The 26,226-nt window shown below is 38.3% G+C and overlaps 1 protein-coding gene across 1 annotated transcript in view; it reads left to right on the forward strand.

The window, feature by feature from the left end:
- The first annotated feature begins 6,259 nt into the window (after nt 1-6,259).
- si:ch211-127i16.2 (probable flavin-containing monoamine oxidase A) overlaps nt 6,260-26,226 on the forward strand; it is a 50,876-nt gene continuing 30,909 nt past the window's right edge. The window contains exons 1-7 of the mRNA XM_034709032.1: nt 6,260-6,431; nt 6,568-6,655; nt 8,246-8,426; nt 9,525-9,639; nt 11,811-11,968; nt 12,969-13,058; nt 15,873-15,957. Coding sequence (XP_034564923.1) covers nt 6,314-6,431; nt 6,568-6,655; nt 8,246-8,426; nt 9,525-9,639; nt 11,811-11,968; nt 12,969-13,058; nt 15,873-15,957 — 835 coding nt within the window. The 5' untranslated portion in view covers nt 6,260-6,313. The remainder of the gene's footprint in view (nt 6,432-6,567; nt 6,656-8,245; nt 8,427-9,524; nt 9,640-11,810; nt 11,969-12,968; nt 13,059-15,872; nt 15,958-26,226) is intronic.

A 26,226-nucleotide genomic window follows, 5' to 3' on the forward strand; every position in this document is an offset into this window, starting at 1 on the left:
TTATTAGTTGGGAAATGTTCTTGCAGGTCTTTTATTTTAACATTACCATACGTTTTTAGTATTTTATTTTTTTAGTAATGTGTTGCTGGCATCAAATTTAAAAGTGAGCACACAATTTTTTACAATACAATCCACCGAAGACAATACATTACATTGAAGAGCAGTAAAATGCTGTAACTATAAATAGTTGTATCGCTTACCATTGCATGAACATTGAACTTATATTTATAAATGTACTTTTTGGAAGCAGACATGTATTTAAGATCAGAAGCTAAGCCTGTTAGTGGCACCACCCTGAGTAAAGGAAGAAACAAAACAAAACATATGAGCTCAAATCCCTTTAAACACTGGGGAGTTAACTCTCATCTGTGGGCATAATCCCCAAGTCTGATTGGATAGAGCGCCCTGGTAACACACAGGGAAGCTTACCCCTCTGAGACCTTCTGCTCAGCAGTGTTCAACAAAGCAGAGACATGAAGGTCTCAGTGAACACCTACAAAGATGCTTGGTTCAGTAACATGTCATGGAATACAGTGTAGTGGGTATCTCAGAGTTATTGTATACAGCCAATGCACCTGCAGTTGTTTACTCAAGTGTCTGCTTCCTTACCTGTGCTCAAGAGACTTGCAGTGCAGAACACATACACAGAGAACCAGGAAGAACAGCTGAAGAAGGACACTTGCTTCAGAGAACTGCAGCTCTGTTTAGGCATGATGGTCCTATAAAAGAGCATGAAAATCAGCTGTATGATCTAGTGAGAACTGTGCACCAATAAACACATTAAGGGGAGTGAAAATAAATGTAAAAAGTCTAAAAAAAACTAACTTAGTTTGTAGTGGTCTTACCTAAATGCAGACTCCATCCAACATCAAAGGATCAAACAGGATTGTGCTGCCTGCTGCCCTTGCTGAGCTCCTCCTTTACCCCCTCCTCATTACCATAAAGCCCTCTGACTGGATGCTTGCTCCACCTGTTTTACCTGTTTACTGGAAGGTTACCATGGTGTTGCTATTGAGCTGTTAACACTTCCTAACTTTACCAAATATTTGTAGTGACCACATCCACTCCAGCAAAAGAAAACAAAACTATGTCGATATAATTAATGTCAAATCAGATTTAACCATGGAGAATTGCTTAAGGAAAATCTGAGCTAAGGCAGCTGTGTAAGAAAACAAAGCAATCCCTTGAAAAGCAGTGAAACAAGGTGCGCATGGAGTCAGAGAGAGTTTCTGATTTTGAGGTGGTGGAGGCTCGGAATGCTGAGTTAATGAGATCATCACTGTTCTGAAAGCAAACATCTGGAGTATCCCTTTAGTTTCAGTAGTTACTTGCAATTTATTTTATTTTTTTTGTAAAATTAACAATTTTTATTCAAACAAACAAAAACAGTAAGAGGAGAAAGGGGAGAACTATCTGCCTCTACATACAAAAGAAAACACACTGCCACCAAACACACACTCTTGATTGTCGCACCTCACTCCACTTAAGCTTCTCTCATATGTCTGTTGTCCTAGGTTTCAGATAAAGGACAATGAGAGAATGATAGGTTTCAAGTGACAGGAAATAGTGCCTTAATTCTAACAAGGTTTATGAAACTTTCATCACATGCCTGCGAAATGTTATTTTTTAATAGAACGAATGTTTTTGTGTCCTTCAGTGGAAACAGGAAGAACACACATAAAGGATAAAAATCTATTAAATTCACTTTTGAAGTCTCAAGTGTTGTCAGTCTGTTTGTTCTGGCTGGCTTTGGGGAAAGCATTTTAAAAAGCATATTTTATTTACAGCCACCAGCTGTTTGAATAGAGAGCCAGGGACAAAACAACATCAAGCCCAAATTCATGCTAAACAACTATCTGACGCCAAAAATGCACATTTTATGGAGAGCAATGTTTGTCATTGTAGCATTAGCCCACATAAGTTATAAATTTGTTTACTTGAAACCATTAAATTTGCACTCTTCCCTCTATCTCTAACCCTAACCCTAACCCCGGGAGAATTATGGCCAAGCTGTCGTCTTTGATGAACATTTCTTTTCTATATATATTCTTGTTGAAATTATTGTACTGTACACCTTTTTGTTTGCTGCTGTAACTCCATGAATTTCCCCATTGTGGGACCAATAAAGGAGTATCTTATCTTATCCTCCTATAAATATATATATTCCAAGTTTCACTCCATATATCCAGACTTTCATTCCATATATTCAGACTTTCAATCAATATATTCGGATGTTCATTCCATATATTCAGACTCTCATTTAATATATATAAACTTTCAATCCATATATTTAGACTTTAATTAAATATATTCTGACTTTAATTCCATATATTCAGACTTTAATTCCATATATTCAGACTTTCATTCCATATTTTCAGGCTTTCATTCCAAATATTCAGACTTTCAATCAATATAATCTGACTTTCATTCCATATATTAAGACTTTTGTTCCATATATTAAGACTTTCATTCCATATATTCAGACTTAAATTCAATATATTCAGACTTTCAATCCATAAATTAAGACATTCATTCAATATATCATAATTTCCTGAACGGCTTGCCATGATAAATACAATACCAAAGAACTAAAAAAAAAACATAAAACACTTCATGTCTTCCTCTTGTTCTGTAAGCATTCTGACAAGCCCCCAAACAGCAGCTAGAACGCTGCTTTAGTAGTCGACTAGATTGTGAACACAGTGAAACATTTAGTTTTAGAGTCTGGTTCTTCTCTCTGGAAACAAAGGACAAAAAAGAGAACACAAAACAAGGTAGATGGACAGAGACTAAAAACCTGCATTCATCAGGTGGGCACAAACACTACTTCACAAGAATTCTAATGTTGCTTCTTGTCTGCTGGGTGTGTAAATAAGCAGTCCTTTGCTCTATATTTTACTAATTCAGAATTAAATGCAAAACAAGAGGGCTGTTGGAACACACCCCTACTCAAAGCTTCGCCCAAACTGTTGAACTCAAGTCAAGATTCAGGAGCTAATGACTCAATACAGAGCTGGCACTGGGTGGTTTGAGACTTTATGAACACAAACATGCAGAGTTTGGCTTCTATGGGATCAATAATAAGAAAAAAATAACAGAAACGAAGCAAATACTGCAAGAAGTTTCTCTGCTTGAATTAATTATACACGCCAATGGAGTGATACTCAATGTGTATCGTTTCCCCAAATCCAAACTGCAAAACACCTGTTCGCAAAATAAAGGTATCTCTTCTATAAACATTGATGTAAATGTTCTTTTTGATTACAGTTTTTCTCAATTGTTTACACACAAATACTGGTACTTGAGACACAAGGACCACAACATGTAACTCATGCACCAATCCCCTGAACCAATTCTGCTAAACTACAAGCACAATTCCTGCTTTACACCCAAATTACAGTTCTAAAACACACTTTTTTCAAAACACTACACACAATTCTTTGCATTTGGCACAATTTTCATGAAGAAAATCTCTTGCTTTCACAAGGAACACACTGTCATTCAAAATTCTAAAGTTAATTGCCCTGCTATGCACATTGACTCATCATATGGGAAAACACCTGTCTCACAGTTTTACAATTAGCAATCAGAGCTTTAGCATAAAAGGGCAACAGGTGAGTCTTCTGTTTTGAAGCAATGGATGCCAACATTGGAAACAGAAAAGCTCACCTCAATCCTATTGAGGATTTTTTTCTGCCTGGAGATGGAAAGTGTATGACCAAAATCCACAAACCAGTATACCCCTTCTCCAAGCTATGGAAGATGCATGTGGAGATATAGCAGTTGATGCTTTACGTGGCTGGATTCGCCATGCGAGGCGATATTTCCCCCGCTGCTTGGCCAGGGAAAACATTGCTTGTGATGTGGATGAGGTGCTGTGGCCAGACCGAAACCGTTTTGTATGTAGACCACTGTATGTTCAACTTTGTGTGGGTTTGGATGCACACTGTGTACATTGTTTTTTTTGGGGAAAAAAAAAAAAATGTTACCGTGTATTTGTGTGTTTTAATTATAAAAACAATATTCTAAAATATTTAACTATACATTTATGTATACTGTCTGTAGTAAGTGTAACACTGAACAAAAAAAGGCCTTAGTCATTATGATGAATGGAGAAGAAGTGTTTTCCATTCATCATAGTGTTTTACTTCGAGCACATCAGTGTTAAACTGGTTCTTATAAATGTGTATTCGGGTAGTTCGTGTGTGTCATTTGAAAACAAATACCATTTTGAGAAGAAATAACATTGTTTTGAATGTAAAGTTTCATTATGCAGGAGAACTGAGGGGTTTTGCCCATTGTGTGTGTGTGTTTTTTGGTTTGTGTGTAGAGTTCTGAGAGTATGAGGCATGTGTAACCACGGTCAACTGCACTTTACTGCAGCTGGATGGTTTAATGAACTCTGCGTTGTGTATTCAAAGGATAAAGGAGGCTTGAAAGAGTATCCAGACCAACACTTTATATCTGAACAGAGAAGGACATAACAAATGCTGGTCAGTTGCACAGTGGCTTGTTCAGTGTTTCATACACCACACTCCGGCAGGTCTATACACACTGGCCGTATTACAAAGCATTAAATATACAATTACAGACATACAAAAATATTTGTGTACCTGAACAGAGAAGGACATAACAAATGCTGGTCAGTTGCACAGTGGCTCGTTCATTGTTTCATACACCATACTACAAAGAACAATGACAAGGTTAGCTACTAGCTTGCTAGCTTAATTATAAATGTACACAGTGCTGCGTTCTGACACTCACCTCCGGCAGGTCTATACACACTGGCACAGCACTAGAGCTGCACAGCGAATATATACCTTGGAGAGGGGGCGCTCTAGAGCCACAAGTACATGTATCAAACCATTACATACTAAAGCAAGTGGGAGAATATGCAACACAATACCCGTTACACATGCTTTCAGTAAATGTGTGTAAATGATTAAAACAATCGAGAAAAACTGTAAAGGAAGGACCTCAAGGCACATGACATGTTTGACATTTTCGCAACTCACTTTGAATCTCTGTTACAAAAGCAGAAAAAGGTTGTGGTTGCCCTTTGCTGTTGAGATTAAATAACCGTTATGAGATTTTGACCAATCACTACCAAGTTTCTTACAGTCAGGAAGGTTATCAGTAAGAAAGTTGGTAAGAGAGATAGACGTAATCTTGCAGCCTACATAGACCGTCAAATGAGAGGATGTTAGGTCAGCTTATCAAGAGGATGACGTGTCAGTATGAATCTGTGCAGCTTTAGTTTCCAGCCTGAACTAACTAGTAAACGGTGCTCCATTAGTTATAAAGTGTGCCATTTTTCAGGATTGTTCCCAGCACTGCAGTTCAAAGATTATTCACAGTACTACCTTTCATGTATCTATGATAAAAGTATTTCAGTCCACAAGTTCACTTGGAGCAAAACCAAAACACATGCCAGAGGTTTGCAGATTGTCCTCCACACTTCCTTCAGCACTTCTTGCAGTTGTTCCACATTTCTTTATCACATTCTGTTTAATCTTATGTTTTAGGTTTCATTTCCATTCCGTTCCCCCAGCCCAGACCCCATTTATTCTTTAATTTGCATCACACTGGTGTGTACCATGCTGAGAGCTTGATTAAATTCTGTTACTGATTTACTATTAATTACTGCTTTCTGTGTGTCTATTGTAGATATTTCAATGGACGACAGAGCATCTTTAAGTGTGTCCTAGTTGGAGGTTTTCAATTAAAAAAATCTTATTTAAATACTGTAAAATAAGGTTCTCTTTCATGCTTCAAAACAGAATGATGCTGATTGTTAGGCATTTTTAGCCTTGTGTTTGAGCTATAATGCAGAAGAATGACTGATCTTTTACTGCCTTTAGTTTGATTCAATTACAGCTAAATTGAGAGTCATTCATACCTACGTTTAGATATTTTTACATCAATTCACTTTAATATAATAACTAATAAAATACAAACTTCATAACTCTATTATTCATACAATTATTGATATGTTAACTTCAAAAGACAGAGTAGAACATACTTAAAAGAGACTTCCCATCTGACAATGTCTCTACTGTTAAAGAATCAAAAGCCTTCTGCTGGCTTGTATTGCTGGAATTTACACAGCTGATTATCTGCCAAGTAGGTCACAGCTCAGTTGTTCACAGTTCCAAAGTGCAGTGTTATGAAAGCTGCCCAGGCGTGGTAAGATGACCTAATTGATAGAGAAGAAGAAAAAGGAACACAAGTTGGATTTCTCTTTGTTGCTCGAGTTTTACAGAGCATGCTAAGTTGGCTCAAAAAGAAGAAATAGACTCTTGAGCTTATAGCCATGACTGCAGAAATTTGGGATGTTATTGTTGTTGGCGCTGGACTATCTGGACTGAGTGCAGCTCATTTGCTTCAAAAAAAGAAAGCAGAAATGAGGATACTCGTACTGGAAGGAAAAGGTTTGTAACACTATCAGGATTCAAAGCAATAAGTAATCTAAAGGGGTGCATCTAATACTGTAGTGGAGTTTTTCAGTAGTGAAATGGTTGAAAAGAGTTTTTGCTTGGACTAAATCATGTCTGATGTTCCATACAGATCGGGTGGGAGGTCGCACACTGTCCACTGAAATACCAGCAGCCAATGGCGTTGATCGCTGGGACTTAGGAGGGCAGTGGGTCGGAAGGTAATGATTGAAAACTACAAAAATAATCAAGACACATTACAGTGAAGTTGTATTTTTGGAGTATGTTCAGTTAAGATAACAAGGATATGAATAATTCTACTAAGATTATGTCTTTGACAGATTTCCTAGTTGACAGGAACAAAGACAGGAGGAACATTGTGCTCATTAAAAAAGAAGTTGTTTTGATTATCACAGTGAAAACCCATTCAGTGCTTATTGAAATGTACTGAATTTTACTGAAATGAGACAAATCATTAACTCTGGAGTGAGCTGCAGGTACGCAACAGGAGTCATTCTGATATTACACCTCGGGTATTATGTAGTTGTCAATTAAATACAAAACAACTGCATGGGGGCTTGTAGTACTTTTCATTTAGACCACAGTGAGACAAGTAATCACCATCCACCTTATAAATGTATTGCTACTGACTAAATGGCATGAATAGTACAGTCACCACACATCAGAACTATAGTTGCTGTTTCTAAATATCAATGGAGTGTTGCTGAAAGAAGAGGTGATGCATCACAACTGTAAAAATGCCCCTGGCCTAACCTTCTTCAAACGTGTTACCAGGGTCAAATTTAAAATTAGCATTTATAATATTCATAAAAAATAAAATATTTCCTTTTACTCAACTCAGCTCAGCTCAGCTCAGCTCAGCTCAGCTCAGCTCAGCTCAGCTCAACTCAACTCAACTCAACTCAACTCAGCTCAGCTCAGCTCAGCTCAGCTCAGCTCAGCTCAGCTCAGCTCATCTCAACTCAACTCAGCTCAGCTCAACACAACTCAACTCAACTCAACTCAACTCAGCTCAACTCAACTTTATATTTCTATAAAACCTTTCATATAAACATGCAGCCCAAAGTGCTTCACAGAATAACAGAGAGACAGAAAACAACAGGAGTGGTAAAATTCTAAAAGCCATGATTATAAATAAAATACTTAAAAATAAAATAAAATCAATACAGTAATATGAATTAACGAAATAAGAGTGGGAAAAAAAGTTAAAAATAAGGTAGCGTTAACAAGATCAGAAGAATATAAGAAATAAATAGATAAATAATTAAATAAGATAAATACATTTTAAAGCAATGATTATAATAATAATGCAGTCCAGGGCTAAAAATAAATGATTCCAAATTAAACCTAGATAAAAAAAGGTACGTTTTAAGTTTACTTTTAAAAACACCCAGTAAGCTCGCTGTTCTGATGTGCACTTTTGATGTGTTGTCCTAGCACTATTTTAAATGAAATATAGGGTTTAAATGATTAGCACACCATTACAAGCTGTGTATTTTACCTACACCTTACACAACTCTGCTGACTTTCTTGTTGTTGGGGTTATAGAAAAAATAATTTTAGGGGGAGAGAACATCTCTGAGGTCCTTCATGTCAAAATAATAACAGTTTTCAAAGAGTGTTCTGGTTGTTCAAGGACTCGCCCAAGCAGCATTATAATCTCAACCCACTCTACACACAGATTGAATGCATCTGTAATAATGCATCAGCTAAAAGTGTAGTTATGCTTTGATAAATCCTGTAACGGTGTAAACATAAGCACAACAAAATGAGTGTCCTTTCTCTTACAGCACCCAAACACACGTGTTGGAGCTCATAGAGGAGCTCGGCTTGGAGACCTACCCGCAGTACAATACTGGCAAGAAGGTGCACCACATGGGTGGACCAGCTGCCAGAGTCCGGAACTACAGTACAAGTATTCCTCTTCTCTCCCCTCTGGTGATGTTGGATTTTGTTCAGGTGATGTGGAAGGTGAGGTAACAAATTGACACAGTTATTCTGTACCAAGGGCTCTGTTTATTCAGAGGGGTCCTGGAAATGCTCAGAATAACAGCTGAATAACTGAAGTTCTTGCTGGGTAAACCTGTTACTGATACACTTAGAATGGTTGACTAACCTCTTGTTGCTTTTTTCAAACTTCAAAAACAGACTGAACAGAAAAAGCTTGTTGTTAAATGTAAAGCTAAGTGACTTACACCTGCAGTCTCTCTAAAGAGGCAGACTCCAATTGTTGCAAAATGTGAGTAATATATGAAATCAGATGAGTAATGACCCTACTTTTTAGTTAATATCTTAACTCAATCAACATGTTCCTATTAGTTGATTTTTTTCTTCACTGGTTTTAAGTGTTCTTTAATCACAGTGGGTTGTTAGTTTTGTAAGTTATTGTCCCACAGGGTGAAATAAACTGTAAAGTGGGGTTTGGTGGGGCTACCTGTGATTGTAGCTAAAATGACAACATTTTAACACGTATAGAGACTTAGCAATTTATATCTATCCTGTTGTCCAAATATGGCCACTTATGGTAAAACAATCCAAGATGGTGACACCTGAAGTGTCAGAGTAAAGGCCTTAAAAGTGGGGATTCATAAGCCAGTGCATGACATAACAGATTGGAGTCTGCCTGCTAAATAGTATGTGATTACAATTTATAAGAAACTGTATGTGACCAATCAGAGCACAAGTACATTTTTCCTTCGAACGAAAGCTTTTCTGTTCAATGCTCTTGCCAAGCTGTGAATCAAAAATGCCCCCAAACGGATTTAATCATTGTACTTTCTGTTTTTATATAAATACATTTCAGTGGAATTGAATTGAATTTATAATGCAGTGTGCGGTTGGATTGATGGGCCAGGAGTACATTTATCTCAAAATGAGCACAGTTTTCTGCCCAGGGTAAACTGTTAGAGTAGCAGTGGGAAGTCGAAAATGAGAGGAAATTGCCCAGGCAGAATCATATTTGGCAGCCTCCAACTATTGTTTTGTTTTTATCTGTATCAATGGGATGCTTGTGGTTCACAGTGGTAAATCATGTGTGGGTGTATTGCTGTGATTGTATTCTGCACTCAGATGGACAGATTGTGTGCCACAGTATGTGTCCAGGATCCTTCATGGACACCCAAGGCTGCTGAACTGGACAGTATGACGCTGCACTCGTACATTGAGCAGCATGCTTGGACTGAAGGTGAGGGTTAAGAGCAAATTTTAATTTCAGCTTTTTTTCTTTCATAATTAAGCATTACATTCTGGACTGGCCTTGGACATGTTTGTTGAAATACTGATGCTCCTATTTCAATCAGGAGAGACACAGCTTGAAGAATAAAGGTTATTTATTACAACTTAATGAATAATGAAACTTGACAGAAATCTTTGGCCTAAGGACTCTATGGGGATAAGTTTGTGAGTGTAGGATGTGTGAATTTGGCAGCAGAAGAAATCCCCCTAGTGTCCAGACACTGGTAGTGGTGGTTGATAAATCCTAGGAATTGAAAACTTGCAGAGACCAGGTGGAGATGGGGAGGTGGAGGGGTGTGCACCATCAATGCAAGAAGAAACTAGCAGGAGAGAGAGAGACATTTAAAAAGACAGTAGAAAGTTGATAGGCTGACGATAAGGGCTTGCCCCCGAGCTATTGGATGACAGCCACCGCTGTTTAACCAATGACAGCTCCGGAGCATGCAGTTGGAGGCGGGTGAGCTATTGAACGTGGGAGAGGAGAGTTGAACAACTATGTGATTGCTTTTGTAGTCTTCCTGTCTGAACTTTCGCTAGAGCTACATATATATATATATATATATATATATATATATATATATATATAATAAAATGTTTCATAAAACCTCACAAAAGAAGACAATGATTATTTGGGTTACTTACATATGTCCACCATGTCAAAGTTTGACATAAATAACACATTTTGTGACAGTATTCTATGTAAATGATTATGTATAATGAGTGGAATGTTATGCAAATAGAATCACACCAAGGTGAGGGACTACCTCTCCTTTAAAAGCAGAGGGGTCTTTCCTATTATATTTTGCCTAACCACCTGCTCACTATACATTATCCCTCTGATTACCCAGCTACCATTTAAAGATTAAAACAAGTTGATATTACGTATTGATCTCAAGTTGATTCTATTGCTTCAAACATGATTTTTGCAGCTTAAAAAAATAGTCCGTCAAACACGACAGTCAGTCTTATTAGCCCACATGTGGGTCGAAATAACATATAATTAGCCTTTTAATTTATGTTTAAGTCTAATCACTAGCCTGCTTTACTGTTATAAATCTCATTCAAATAAACAATGTCAGGTATGGTAAAATCAAAACATTGGCTTTACTACTTGGCAGAAAATACCAACAGCACCTGTATTTTCTCCATACTCAACCAGTCCTGTGACTCTACCAAAGCCCATACCATGCTGCCGTTTGTTGTTGCTTTGGTTGATGTATCTTTTATTCAGCTCCCCATGTGGTCTATCCCTTGCTGTTTCTCGCTGTCTCTCGTCTTCTTTTCTCTGCTGGTGACTGGTCAGCCATTAACCACTAATCTTAAGTTTGGTGCTCTCCAAATGAAGTCAGAGTAATATGAAAAATATCCTCCACGTTGTCTACAGAGGCTCCTGTGCCAGACTCCTTTCAATTTATTGATTTGGTATACAGAACAAATAACCCTTGTTAAGGGGTTTTGACCAATCAGAAGTATTTAACAGAGCCATGTGATTAGTAAGGACGCCGGGTGATAAGATAGGACGATGAGTCTGCAGCCTTGTTTAACATATAAATAAATGAGTTCCCTTATCTGATCTTTAGAGAGCCACTATGTATTGAATTTTGATAAGTTGTTGCACAATTATTATAAATGACTATATGCTGGAGTCTTGCATTTGCAAAAGTACCACTATTACACTATTATAACCTTAAGGTTTTATTTTAAAGCAGAGTCACTGACCAAGCTGGACTATTTGATGAGATAATGCAAGTGAGAACATTTAGAATCTTGTCTGGAGGATACACTGAGTTTGTCCAAATGATAGCACTTTAGGAAAATGTTGCCATGTACTGTATTTGATCCATGCTTACACAGTTTAACTGCACTATTGCACATTGAAAATTCATATTCAAAACTGTTTTTTCAAAAAAGGGAACTCCATAAGTCACAAAGGCTGCAGAGTAAATGGCCATCTTCATAGGTGTCATTCTGAACTTCAGTATATTGTAGTTGTGAACAAGCACTGTTCCAGTTGTTGACCTTCATACTGCAGAATAAATTATAGCTTAGTAGACAACTGTCACTGCAGGGGAATGCATATTATTAAAGCCACAGTCTGTTTTTTTCATCCCTTTGTGGCAGAACTGAAAGAGGAGCTGGGAATATGCTGCAGGTCCATCTTTGGCATTGAGCCAGCCCAGATGTCCTTCCTATTCTTTCTCATGTATGCTGCAGCAGCTGGAGGGCTGCTGCCACTACTGGAGAGCACTCCAGGTTCTGCTCAGGAGCTCAAGATAAAGGTACACAACCCACATACTGCCCCTGATACAATATCGTGAAATTGATTACGTTTTTTTCCAAAAGTGGAGACCACAATGGATTTGTTCTTTGCTTTTACAGAACAAAGCAACCCTCAACACAGTCTGCAAAACTCTCCCAAGAATGACAGGCCTTCTTTTTCTGTCTCCTTCTCATTATTGATTGAGACCATTTAAGCACTTTATCTTGTGACCCTGTATTGGATATTTCTACCTTCTATATGTGCTACCTTGGTGCGATCGTTTTTGCTTCATACTATACTGCTCCTTTTTGTGCAGTTGTTTTCTAACCTTCTCCACATATTCCAGACAATGGTGAAATATGAAACGACTTAGAACCAAGAGAACAGAAACTGGTGACAAGTATGTCTTTGTTGCAAACTTATTCTAAACCTATTGCATATTTTGTCCACTTTTCTTCAATTGTAGATTTACAAATTAGTTACCTGTAATGGCCCTGCTGCTCAGTTGTGTGATGAAAGGGTTAAATCTACAGATAGCTGGAACTGACCTCCGGGAGAATTTATCTTAAGTTCTGATTCAAACTGACTTGATGACATTTTCGTCTGAAGTTGTTTTTAAGTCAGCATTCCTTTTTGTTCTTTACTTTTGTTGCTTTGAACTTAACCTTATTTTTTTAATTTTGATGTTGACTCAGTTTTTATGATACAATATTTTGTTTGCTTTTTAACAGTACAAAAAAAAACCTTCACAGTGAATGAATATATTTTACCTTAGTAACCGCAACTTGTTTCTCCAACAAAAACTTTCTAAGAAATGTTGCTAATGAGTTTTTTTTATGGTTAAAACCAGAGAAATTAAAATGAATAATCTGAGATTGCTCGTCAGACCCCATCAAGAGTTTGCTGTATTCTCATTTGGGTGAAGTGATCCTATCCTTTCAAATGCTGCCAATTCAAAGAAAGAAGGGCATCTTTGGGATTTGAACTCTTTTTAAAATGTGATATCTGTCTCTCCACAGGGAGGCACCCAACAGCTTTCGGAGCGTCTGGCAGAACGTCTTGGGTGGAAGAACGTCCAGCTGGGTTCTGCCGTCAAGGCCATATGGCAGGTAGAGTACAGTAACGGCTCACTCAGGGATTGATGAGGCGCGACACAGAGATAACAGTTTCCTCCATGGGAAAACAGGACTTCTCCTGTGAAGGCTCTGTCTGTTCTGCCTGACTGCCATTCTAATCCACAGCTAAGAGACCAGGAAGCCTCAACAGACACTAAGGTGTCAAGCTTGGACTCAATATATTCATTGTTCGGACTCTCTCTGAATTGATAAGTCAGAAAGTAAGAAAGTAAATTAATCTTTTTTTATTATTCAATATTGAATATGAATATAAATATTCATAAAAGGATGATACAATGTTCAAATCGGGTTATAGATTATGGACTACCAAACAAAATAAGTGGTACACTTTAGTTGGGTGACAGCTGCTGTACACTCTCTTTCTTTAAGCAATTCTAGCCAACTGACTTAAAACTAGTGAGTCACATTGTTTTCATTTGTGCCATTCATGGAGAGACAGTGCTAAGACGAAGGTTGATCCAGTCTCTTAAATGTAATATCAATGTTGATTGACATTATTACCCGGCTTACTTACCCAGCTGTGTAAGACACTTGATTCAGAGGGGTCAAAACCTTTTAAAACCCCTTGTAATTAATAGAAGAGCAACACCAGTATACACACATCATATCAAATCAATCCGTGGAATGAGTTTTGACACATTTTACTTCAACTTGTTGACACTGAGGCAAAAACATTAGCATGTTAATTGATAGGCTAAACAACAGGGGTGTTTTATTACTGAATCAAGTCCTGCAATCCAGGTAAAAGCAGCAGAACTAGTGAGTGCAAGTGCTGACCATTACAAATAAACTTAAACCATGAGCGTTATTGATAATAGCAGCAGTGTTAAAAGTTGTGACATTTTCTTCATTTATGTTTAAAGGTGTGTCGACTGCAAAGCTCTTTGAAGGAGAGCTGAATAAGGACAAAGTCAACATTTGTATTCTAGCAGGAGACCTGTTCACCTTGTTTGTTGTAACCTTAAAATAAATTGTCAGTGAAATTATTCTTATATTAGCATTCAAACATTTACACTGGATTGTTACTTGAAATATTAGTTTGATGTTTGTTCATGGTGTTCATGCTTGGATGTCCGCGAGACAGTTTGAAAACATAAAGATAGTGTGGTGCTGAAACATTTTGTGGTAACAGTTCATCAGTCAACAGCAAATTAGTTGTTATGGGGTCAGGTCCCCCAAATGTAAATATAAAGATAAGTTAAAGCCACAAGTCACAGATCGCATCAAATACTGACGTTTTGCAGGATTTCTAAGTCATTTCAGCACACATGTTAAAATCTTTTCATTTTGTGATACTTGTTGAACAAAACCAGCTATTTAACCCAACCAAAGTTCACGTTTGGTTCTTGAAATTGTAATAGCCTCTTATTGTAATTTGTTGTCCTAAAATGGTGTAGTCAAGGAAATAACTGGCAGGTTATATATTAGCAAAGTCAGTCGACCTTTTCAACCAAGCATGTTGAACTCAAAATGGAAGGAAAGGGAAGAAAAAGAAGAAGAAGACATTTATTTTGTTTACACAAAGGAGGCTGCCTCTCCTGACATGCATTTGCCTGGGGACGGCTCAACCTTGACATTTTTCAAGTCTGTCACAGTGCTAACACGTATTGACAGACAAAGATATTCACACTGACACACACACAGCTATGAGCAACTAACAGTTTCCAGATCACCTAAGCTGACCAGAGCACCCAGGGGAAACCGACACAGACAGTGAACAAGCAGACTTCACACAGAATTGCGTCAGTCGCCCTAGTTGGCCTCAAATCCTGGACCTTCTTGAAACGAGGCTATCGTTCCATGAACATTAAAAAAATCGGTATTTAATGAAAAGAAAGTGAGAATAAATTAATTGCTTCGTTGAGATTTCCAGGGAAGGTAGTCCAAATTGGTATAACTAGTGTGCCTTTAATTTTCATCTTAAAGTCTCTTCTGCTAAGAGTGGAGGCTTGATACAGTGCTGCCGGGAGATGTGAACTCTTATTCAATGAGGTTTTTAATTCTCTGATAAGTTTTTAAAACATAATCCTAAAGTTTCTAAGGAGCTGGTCTAGCAAGGTAAAAACATATTGAATTTAATTCCTATTTTTAGCATCCAAAAATATCTAGTCATTTGACAGTCCATGTAGTTAAGACCTTTCAGTGTTTCACTGTTTGTTCTGTGGTGGGTGAGTTTTTAATTATCACCAGAGGCTTATGTTCAGTGGATATCAATGTGAGAGCAAAAGAAGCCAGCATGTAAGAACTCTGCAACTGCGGGGGCAGTCTGTCTGCACTGATTCAAAAATCAGTGATACTATACAATAGAACATGTTGCTCCAAGTTACTAGAAAGTCTCTATCTCTAAGCAGGTTGTCAGTATTTCTACAAATCATGATACAAGCAATGAATTAATTCACAGTGATGATTTATAAAGCTATGCCTGGTGTATTAATATCTGTAAACTGTTAAGTGCATGTCTGAATATGGATGGCTTTTAGTGATAGTCATTTTGAATTGATACATCAGAGAGTGAAGATAAACAATGGCATGATTAAATGCACAAATTGGCTCAGAAACATGGAGTAGTGCATAAACATATGCACAGGTTGTTAAACGTATGGGGTCATGTAGACAGCATTACACTTTGTGAATGCCGTGTTCAATTTATATTGTGTCCACAATTAGTAGGAAAATCACAGTTTGAAACAGTTCCACCTCAGAAACAGACTCTAATGTAGGCTGCAAATGAATCAGTGAAGCCTGGTTATTATATATAGCTGTATCTCTGTTTATATGTTTGAACAGGATGCTGAGTGGGCCAAGGTGATGACTGCTACCAACACATTCCTGTGCAGAGCTGTGATCGTCACCTGCCCCCCTCATTTGGCAGGTCAGTGTGCGTCTCCCACCTCTGTCGACTCATAAAATGGAATTCTCACTGAAGCAGGAGGGAAAAAACCCTCCTTACTCACCATGTCTGTGAAATGTGGCAAACCGTGCATCCATGCAGATAAATCATTGATTTTCCCAAACCTTTTTGGCTCTCGGGTGTGGCAGGGAACTATGGTTGAAGTAAACTCTGCCTCTGATCGGGCTCATGGGAAGAGTTTCCTGGGCTCAATCTTTGACAAGGGCAAAAAGTCAACACCAAACTTTAACTGGGGGCTTATTTGACACTTGCTATGGTCGGTGGTGGGGAGTTGAAAGTGAGAAGAGAGTCATTAACAGCCTCGGCAATAGAGAAAGGAGAGACTTGGACCCCTGAAGTAAAATGTTCTCTGTTCACATGAACCATGCATGTTAATAGAACCATTGCTCATATCCTTTGAAGACATGCCGAGTCATACAAATCTGACTTGGTTGTCTTTTTGATTTCAGGGTGTTCATTACTGCTTGTATTATAAAGTTAGCCATGTGTATTGAAGATCATGGTGTACAAGTGAGTTTTCAGTTTATCTTCTCTTCTCAGGATGTAGGATTCCTAGATTCCAACTTGCAATCAACATGTAGGGTGAAAAAGTGTTGAGTTGGATGTGTCTGATTTTTGAAATTTGGTACTTGGACACTAAGACTGGTTTTACGTAAGCTAGAACTACGGCTGGGTTTTGGGGGTGGTGAATCTAAAGCTCAGGCTTAGCCTGGGTCTGTGCCTGTTTGTACTAAGCTGGCAACAGATCTGTCACTCAAAGCCTCGTACTCTGAGCCATGGACCACAGCCAGGTTCCTTAATGAGACAGGTTTGAGAGCGGTGTTGAATTATGCAGCACGGATTGCTCTGGCTCGGGTGCCACAGTGCCACGCTTTGGCCTTAAATCAACGTGGGAAGACTGACGGGGAGTTTCAAAAGCCAAAGCCAGGCCAGTGATTGAGACGTTGCCTCTTCCAAAGGGAGTCAGGGATAAATTAAAGAGAGGATCTCTGCTTGATGTCATCTGTGTGACATGTTTGCGTTTGAATTTTGTGAAGGTGGGCAAACCTGAGCAGCTTTCCAGTTAGTGGGGGCGGAAAGAAGAGGACTTAATGCAGCCAGCGGGACTGATGATAATGACTCTAGATGATTCTGAGAATCACTTGGACACTAAAAGTGTAAAGCAGCGTTTGGCTCCTCTTTTGTGGTTGTTTCTGACAAAGCAAGTGAATTAATTCCCTTTCTTTGGATCAATGACTGGGTGGATGAATACTTTCTTGGACTTTGAGTGGTTTTTGGTATCAAAAAATGCCTTAACACACACACACAAACACACACACACACACACACACACACACACACACACACACACACGCACACGCACACACTAACACACGCACACATACTCACACATTCAAAAGGCTGAGCTTGAGCAAAGTTTCCCCTGTGCATCAGGTTTGCCCCATACTCCGGAATTTATCTCCCTCCTCATCCATTCATCTTTTATAATGAGTCCTGTCAGTTTGTTACCTTCTTTTTTCGTTACCACCTTCCCCTCTCAACTCAATGATTTATGAACTGTTTTTTTCCACTGCATATGAGATTGCCAGGCATGAAAAGAATGAGCTTGGAGATGAGAGTTTTGGCTTTGTGTTGACTTTGGAAGATGTGGTTGAAGAAGTATGTGCATGTTTTAGTTGGTAAGTAGGTTTCCATGTTTATTCATTCCAAGACTGCATGACAAAAGGAATCCTAATTAAGCTTTCACAGCATGCAGTTGGGGTATAATGCAATTAGGCATACAGGCTTATATTCAGAGATAGTTATAGAGAAAGCTCTACTAAATAAACATTTAGTTTCAATGTCTTTTTCTCCCTGATAGAGACGTGTGTGCACATGGGTCTACCTGTGCATGTGTGTTCATTGCGAAGGTGTTGGAACTTAAGCTCCTGGCATCACTTGCTGAAGATGCACAAGATTATAACTGAACTTGTCATGCAGCCAATCAAAGCTTTATCTGATGCTGTAATGTGTCTTCTAATGGAGGAGGAGCTGCTGTAATGACAGCAGGCTTGGGCAGTGGTGAAGAAACTATTACATCTATCTCTCACTGTTTCGTCCACAGCCTCGTTAACACTAGTAGAAAACAGGTAAGCAGTGAATTAGCATTGATTTGCCAACTAACACTGTGAGCCAGGATTCTGGGCCAGTGTTCGCTGTGCTGTGAGCGAAACTAATGGAGCCTAATTTCAGGATTAAACCTAGAGTGAGAGCTGAAGTGATTGTGATGATAAGTAACGCAGTGGGATTTTTATCTTTATGAGTTTAAAATCTGTGGAAATGAATTCAGCCATTTCAATATAACAGTATTTGCATCTCTCCTTAAGAGCAACTGTGATACGCATGCAAGTAAAGCACATACGGCTCTTTGAAGCTTTGATCACAAATGAAAAATGAAGATATATCAAAAGAACAACAAAAGCTAATTTCTTTATGAAGCCTGACCAGAAGGGGTAAGGCTAATAATGACATTAACATAAAGAGCTTTAAAATGTGTTTGATTTTTTCACATTACCATATTTCATGAGGGATTCCTTTCATTTTTACAAGTAGTTTTCTATTGGTTGCCTTTATTCCTGTGGAACAAAATAAGCTAAACTATTATTCTGTTTTCTCAAATGCTCTGAAAATACATTGAGCTTACTATTCTTTTCATCACTTAAAACAATATTTAAAATGATATTTTCCAACACATACATTCTGCATGTCAAATAAATGAGAAAAGCACGTCAGTCTCATTGCTAAAAAAAATATTGGACATCAAAACCAAACTGATGTAATCCATTTCTTGGCGAAAGGGTGGTCATGCTTACCTCCAGCAGAAATCATTAAGTAATGTCCTCCGTGTGTGTGTGTGTATGGAGAGATGGGGGATGGTATCTGCCTCTACTGTCGTCCATTCAATTTCAGTGTCAAGACTCTACTGATGTTATTCAATAAAAGATAAGTGATGTAACGTGCTAATGGATACAGGACTCAATAGGGAATTCACTAAGAATAGATTGTGGCGGCTGATAGCACCAACAATTGTGAGTCATCTGGCCCCACTGTCTGCTCCGTCTTGAGGTTTGATGCAAAAAACAAATTGCTTTAATGAAATTCACGCACAAAAAAGCCAACTAAGTTCTGCCAAATTTGCTCTGTGCACTTAGCTCAAGTTTTGCACCTGATTGTGACTAAGATGAGCGGCCATATCTACACTTGTATGCACATATCCTGACAGCTCTAAATTATGTCCACATATGTAAGAAGCTGAATGGAGAGTGGAAGTTCTTACCATTTTATCTAGGAGTTGATTTCTGACAAATGTGATAATAATTTCACAGTTTATAACCAGCTTACATCCAGGAGCGAGCTAGCAAAAAGCAACTGATTCAAATAGAAGTAAAGAGAAGGTAAATATTTATCTCTAACTGTGTGGGGATGTACGCACCAGTGTAAGTAAATATATGTGATATTTGTGATGAAGCTCATTTGAATAGAAGGGGTCTGTTTCCCTCCAAATTAATGTATAATGGCTCATTCAAAAAATATGCAAACAATACTAGCTCATAAAGACACTATTTCCTCTGCAACATCATATGTGGAGCATTTAACCCTTTATGCATGCTTTTTGAATTAGTGGATGCTGTTTTGGCTCATTAACACATGTTAAGCAGACTCAAAAGTTGCAACAAAAAGGGATCTTATTTGTTGTGCGATATATTTCTAGAAAGTCATGCAAATCAGCTTCTTTCTACACGAATGACAAATTAAATTGATGTCATTAGACCACTGGCTTGAGCTCAAGAATTCATCTGGCCCCTTAAATTGGTTGATTCTGTATCATGACAGCTAATCAGTGTGTAGATTTATCTGGCTGACTGAGATGCGTCAGAAGTGTTGGATTGAACCATTCAATCACAAGCATTTTTAAATTGTTTTTGCTTCCTCTTCAAAAGACAATAACAGAATCTTTTTGAAAATCTACAGCATGTTATTTTGGCAAAGCAATGGTCCGTTCATTGCAGTTAAATCAGAAGCAAACCAGGTTTGTAAGGTTCATTCTGTTTTGGCAAGCAAGATTGATGCCTGTGTGCGACTATTTACAGTAAAACTGAGAAACAGATGAATGGGATCAGCCTTCACAGCACCAGAAGAATCTCCTCTGGGGAAGTAAATGAACCCAGAAGTTGTTGAATTTTATTTTGCCATCATATCAGGAGTGGGTATTTTGGTGTCACTTTTGATTTAATCACACCTTGATGATCCTGGAATGATGATCACTCAATGATCCCTTGAGCAAGTAACACAACACAAATATTTTCTTGTCTGAACAGTAATTTACAATTAACAAGTATTATAGCTAACTACAATTTGCTGCTGCCTATGTTGGTCTCGTGTGCAGGATGTGTGTGTTTAGTCAACGAAAAGATTAAAAATCATTACCCTTGCTAATCAGCACCAGAATTACAAGCCAGTTTAACAAGTTATTTTTATTATTGCCCAACATACCGGTCTATTTTCAGTCTAGGCTGTAGCAGCAGTTAATGGCTACTGTCATGATGCTGAAAAAATATGCTACCTTGATGTAAACAAGCACAGATGGCATCTTGTGGCGCGACACTGTTGGGCAGAATTTTGATCCTGAAAATGGAGATAAAGTTGTCTGAAGGTTGTGTCTGGTTAAAGTAGTGTTTAACCACTTTAGGGGACTGAAGGCTATTGGTGCTCGCTCTGCTAACATTGGCCATGCTTGCAAACCAGTTATACATACCTGCTGTCATGGTTTGATTGTTTAGTTTTCCCTTCTGTTTCATGCCTTGGTTCCTCAGTGTTTATTCTGCGTTTGTTATCCTTTGTCTCACTTGAGTGTTTTGTGATCCATGTCCCTTGTTGTGTTTTCTCAGTCTAGTCTTGTGTTTACTGTTTTATTTTGTAGTTCTGATCCTTGTGTCTCTAGTTTAGTTTTACGTCATGTCCTTGTGTGTTTCCCTCCTTTTGTGAATCCCCTAATTAGTCTCACCTGTGTCTCTGTGTTCACACCTGTGTTGATTACTCTGTGTATTTAATTCATCTGTTTCCCCTGTTCCTGGTTCGATCCTTCTGTCATGTTTGGGGAAAGACTTAAGGAGGACCCAAGTGCAGATTTATAATTTAAAAGGTTTTAATAAACAAAAGGTACCAACAAAATTTACTAAAAATGTCCAAGAGTGAATCCAGATAAAACATAGGGATCACAAGAAAAGAAACACACAGAGAAAACAGGGAAGATTTACAATGATATGAACAGTAAACACAAGACTAGACTAAGAAAACACAAGAGACATGGATCACTAAACACACAAGGGAGACAAAGGATAAGTAACCAAGGCATGAAACACAAGGAGAAACTAAACTAACAAAACCATGACACCTGAGGGGTATACTACGAAGCCGGATTTGTGGTTATTGAGGTAACTTCAGGGTTAACTCTGGATTTTCTGTACTATGAAGGTGGTTCCCTTCTTACCTGGGTAGATCATCATGATTACTCATGCTGAATTCCCGAACTGCTCCAGGGAAGGTTATGCTCAGGATCAGAGATCGGTTTGTAGAAAACTCCACCCACTGGCCAATCAGCTTGCTCAATCATTGAGCTCTGTGAGCTGATCGCGGGTGGAGAGAGACGGGCAGGATACTTTGTCTACCTGTATGATTTAACATCTAAAATACTGACGACAGTTATTGATTATTTTTCCTGACATCATATATAAACAGAGTCTGAAGTCAGATTATTCAGATGAAATTGTTTTACTGCATCTAATATAAAACTGCGCGTGCTTATCACTTTCAACCGTTCTCATTTTTATTTCTCCACAGCATTCAGTTTGATACCGTCAGAGCTGCAGCTGCAATATTACGTCTAAAAATATCTAAAACGACACAACATTAAATCAGAGAGAGATCACTGTCAGGGAATAAACAGAGTTATTATTATCAGATATAAAATGAAGTGCAATAAGACATAATTCGTGCTTTCAAAAGTTGTTCTTTCATCTCTTAGTTCTTCATTCATGTTTCAAACACAAGTCTGTTGAAGTTAATCTGGATTATGTGTTTAACTTCATTTTTTTCTAATATCAGTGCAATGCTGTGTTTGAAAAATACGTGGATGTGCTGACGGCAGACTGTTGTGTCTGTGATTGGTCATATGTTGCCTTCTCTGCCCCGTTCATTTGAACGCGCTCAGGGTTACTCCAGATTGACTCATCATGTTGATAACAAGCTTTGTGTGACAGTTTAGAGTGATCTCCTTTGTTAGGTTTAGTGAAGCCGGATCAGAAGAAGATATCTGGGATATGTTGAACAGGCTTTGTAGTACACCTCTCTGCAGACTGTGATAATAAATGAAGTGGTATTGAATACATTTTGCTCTTTTCTTTTTCTTGACTGATTTTAAGTGTTTTATCTTAAATGTAGTTGGTTAGTTGAAATTTAAATTTCCGTCGAGAGAAAATGAGTCGTGTAGCATCCCTAGATTCCAATTTTTCGTTGTTAGTGAAGATGGGGAGTAGGGACAGTAACCTGCAGAGGCTGAGGTCAGAGTGCACCACACAAACACCAATAAAGGGAATTGGGTTGTGCAATTTACCTTCCCCACTTTGTTGTGTCTCCTGTAGAGCCAGAACTACACAGCAACATCCTTTTCTTCTCAGTGTACACAGAACACACAGCTTACAGACCTTGGGCAGATATTTAATTTATTTAACAGAAAACATTATGAGAATCACACACCACATCTTTAAATCTATTATGAAGGCTTTTTCTCCTGCATTATCTCTGCCGCTCACATACAGTAGCTTGAGGTCATGCATGACTACCTCTTCTCAACAACAGGTTGTCACATCTCATACTGTGCACAGCTGTACAGGCTTTTAAGGTTAAAAGGAAATGATTTAATTTCACAGTGTACCCACAGTCATGAACAAAACTTCAGCTCCAGCTCGCTTGTGCAATTTTCATATTTTTTAAGTGTCTTTGCATCACTCTTTGTATAAATCACCACTCGGAAGCAGCATCTCTGACTCATCACCCCTTTGATGTAATGTCTTAATTTGAGTGGTTTTTCATGTTTTTCTTTTTTCATCCTTCTAACAGTTTTAAGACACTGAAAGTGCCTGTGGGTTGCAAGAAAGTTTAGAGTGAGAAAACAATAGGAATTATAAAAATCCTCTTCTTTAAGGCGAATACAGACGTCACTCACAGGTCAGTGGCGGACAAAATAGGGTAACAAGGTCAACGTTGTCCCAGAGCGCATTCAGACAAAAACACACAAAAAGGAAAAAACAAAGCGAGAGTCGAGCAAATGCCAACCCAATTTAAAAGCCGACAGAGAGATTAAGACAGGTTCCCAGATAACCAGACTGAAAGGAAACCACTGTGGGGAAGCAGTATTATTAGACATCAGAGTGTTAAAGGTCATGAACCAGCAGTTGTGCAGATTGCTCTGCAGCAATAAGCCATTTGAGCCCTTGAACTTGCAGCTGTTTCCCAGAGATGACAGAATGATGCAAAACGAAGCCTGATGTCTGTCAAATCCGAGTACGTCAGACATGAGAACAGATGGGGATTGTGTTTACATCCTTTGGAGGGAGCTTGTAATTTTCCTCATCAGGTCAAAGGATAAGCCTCGTCCTTTATTGACCCTGCTCTTTCATCCATTGTGGTCAAACTTTTTTGCATGGATTCTTTGACCCTAGGGATTCAAGATACTAACCGGCATCATGGAGGTTGTAATTCCAAATAAAACTGGCTATGTTTAAATAACAATGTATTCTAAAAATAAATGAATGACTGTATAGTAATTGAGGCAGAGTTATGAATCACTAAATAGCAAAAGATCCAATTTAAACCATTGATGCAATAGTCGACATATTCAACAACCTGCTGATTTGGCAGTGACAGCGTGCTCTAATCTCAATCCCTCATCTCTCTGTAAACTTTAGCTTAAAAAGATTCCCAAATGTTATATAACATGCCAATCCCCCGAACGCCCAACCATTTTATCTCTCTTAAACCTATAAGGCTGGCAGTGTGATTCTACTCGTAAAGAACAGTGGTGTTTAGAGTTAAATGCTAACATCTACATGCTAACGTGTTCATGGTAAAAGAAAAAAAGCTAGCATGCTCATGTTAGGTAAGTAGCACGATAACCAACTTAGTTTTTTAGCCTGCTATCATTAGCTCATATAAATGAAACACAAATAAAGGTTACATTGATTTGAATGTTATTTTGTCATTTGTCATTTGGAAATGTATCCCTGGAAATAATTATAGTATTTTACAAAAAAAAAAAAATCCCCAGCTGATGTTTCCTGCACCTTCAATTCATCTTGAAGGAGACATAAATGTGTCCTACCAAAAACAAATGCTATGAAGATGTCAACTTCATGGTGGAACAAGAAGAAAAATCATGGGATTTAATGGAAAATGTTGTGGATATTCACGCAAGAGTTGTTGAGACTAACTTACCAATGCTTCCTCCTGAGCCCTGATGCTTGCACAGCAAAGTGCATTTGCTACACTACTTTATCAACCACGTACCAAACCCCCAAAAACGACTCATTAACTTTGATAATTTGCAACTCTATGGCATCAGACAAACATGTATGTGCCAACTTTATGTGTCAAGGTCTGGCAACCAGAGTTCAAGTGATAATCTGAGCTTCATCAGTGTCTGTGATAAAAACTTGCAACAGAATAGAGTTGCACCAATCAGTCATAACATTATAACTGCATGCCTAATATCGTGTAAACTCCCCTCTCATCAGGTCAGAGTAAAATAGCACAATAAGAGCATATAAAATCAAATTTAGAGAAAGCCATCTTCTTACCATTAGAGAGACCAAAATAGATCCATGTGGCTTGTTTTCAGAAGGATGTAGTCAGGGTACTGTAACTGATGAGTCTAATGTCTAATGCCCTTACTTTATCCAGGATTAGACAAACAGGAGAAGGTAAAATTAAAATTAAAAATGTATTTGTATGATTTCTTGATGGAAGCTAAGGCTTCTCCTTGTCCTTCAAGTGGCTCCTACATAACTCATACCCTTGTGCCAACCCAAGAGCAAACACTTGACTTTTGTGATTCTGAAGATATTAAGTCATTTTCCAGGCACCTCTATTCCGCCCCAGATGGTGACATTCATCCTGTGGGGTTTCCATGCCCTCTAGTAAATAGGGTTTGCAATTTATGCCACTTTTTCAGAGGTTGCCAAAAGTGATGCTATTTCAAAAATAAGAGTCTGAAAATATCTGGAGCCTAGAAATAGAACAAAATATCAGTTATATTTTCTATCAAAGCTGTTAATGTCTGATGCCTGTTCACAAGCAGCACTCGACTCATATCCATCAGCGTGCTACCTCTGAGCACACAGGGGGTCATTTTTCTACATAATCTTTTTGTTATTTAGTTATATAAACTGGCGTCTCCGTGTACCTGCTTCTGCATGTCATCTTGATTTCACTGTGATGCTGAGCGGTGAGGAAGTTCCTCGAAAGTGTCGGATCAGATTTGTGCTTTAAGAAGTAGATGACAGTGCTGTCACTGCAGAGCACTTTGGTGTTCAATGAATAAGATGCCAGAATACGTCTCATTTTTTCATCGACCATTTAACATTTGCCTGACAAATAATGAGGTTGAAGGCATTTCCTGCTATCAACTCTGAGGGTGGTGGTGTCAAAACAAGTAGCATAATGGATATGACACCACTTGACAGCTCTTCTGTCATGTGTACAGTGCTGTCATTTGAACGTCTAAGTGACCATGTCAAATTAGTTTTGAGCCACTTATCATGTCACTGTTTTTCAATTTTACTGCCTCGGGCTCATCAATTTTGTTTAACATTAAGGGCATTATTTTGAGGTTGCTGACAGGCTCCTGACAGTTTCTAAATGATGTTTCACATCTTCCACTGGTTCATTCGTTAAAAGCCTGGCTTTTGGCCAGATGTCGCTTCGCTTGCCAGAGAAAGCACAGAGTCAGTCTGGCTTCTCTGCATGCATGACATCCACTACCTCCAACGGTACTGATGAAGTTACTTGACTGCTCTCACATTAGTGAGATGGAGCTTTTACAAATGTAAGTGCTGCGATTAGTACTCTGGAGCGCATCCACAGCCACAGCAGCATTAGGTCATAGGGATTTTTTCAAGGCCATTTATGCTGGTC

The sequence above is a fragment of the Notolabrus celidotus genome, chromosome 19 (genome assembly GCF_009762535.1).
Source record: "Notolabrus celidotus isolate fNotCel1 chromosome 19, fNotCel1.pri, whole genome shotgun sequence".
In the NCBI taxonomy this organism is placed as follows: domain Eukaryota; kingdom Metazoa; phylum Chordata; class Actinopteri; order Labriformes; family Labridae; genus Notolabrus; species Notolabrus celidotus.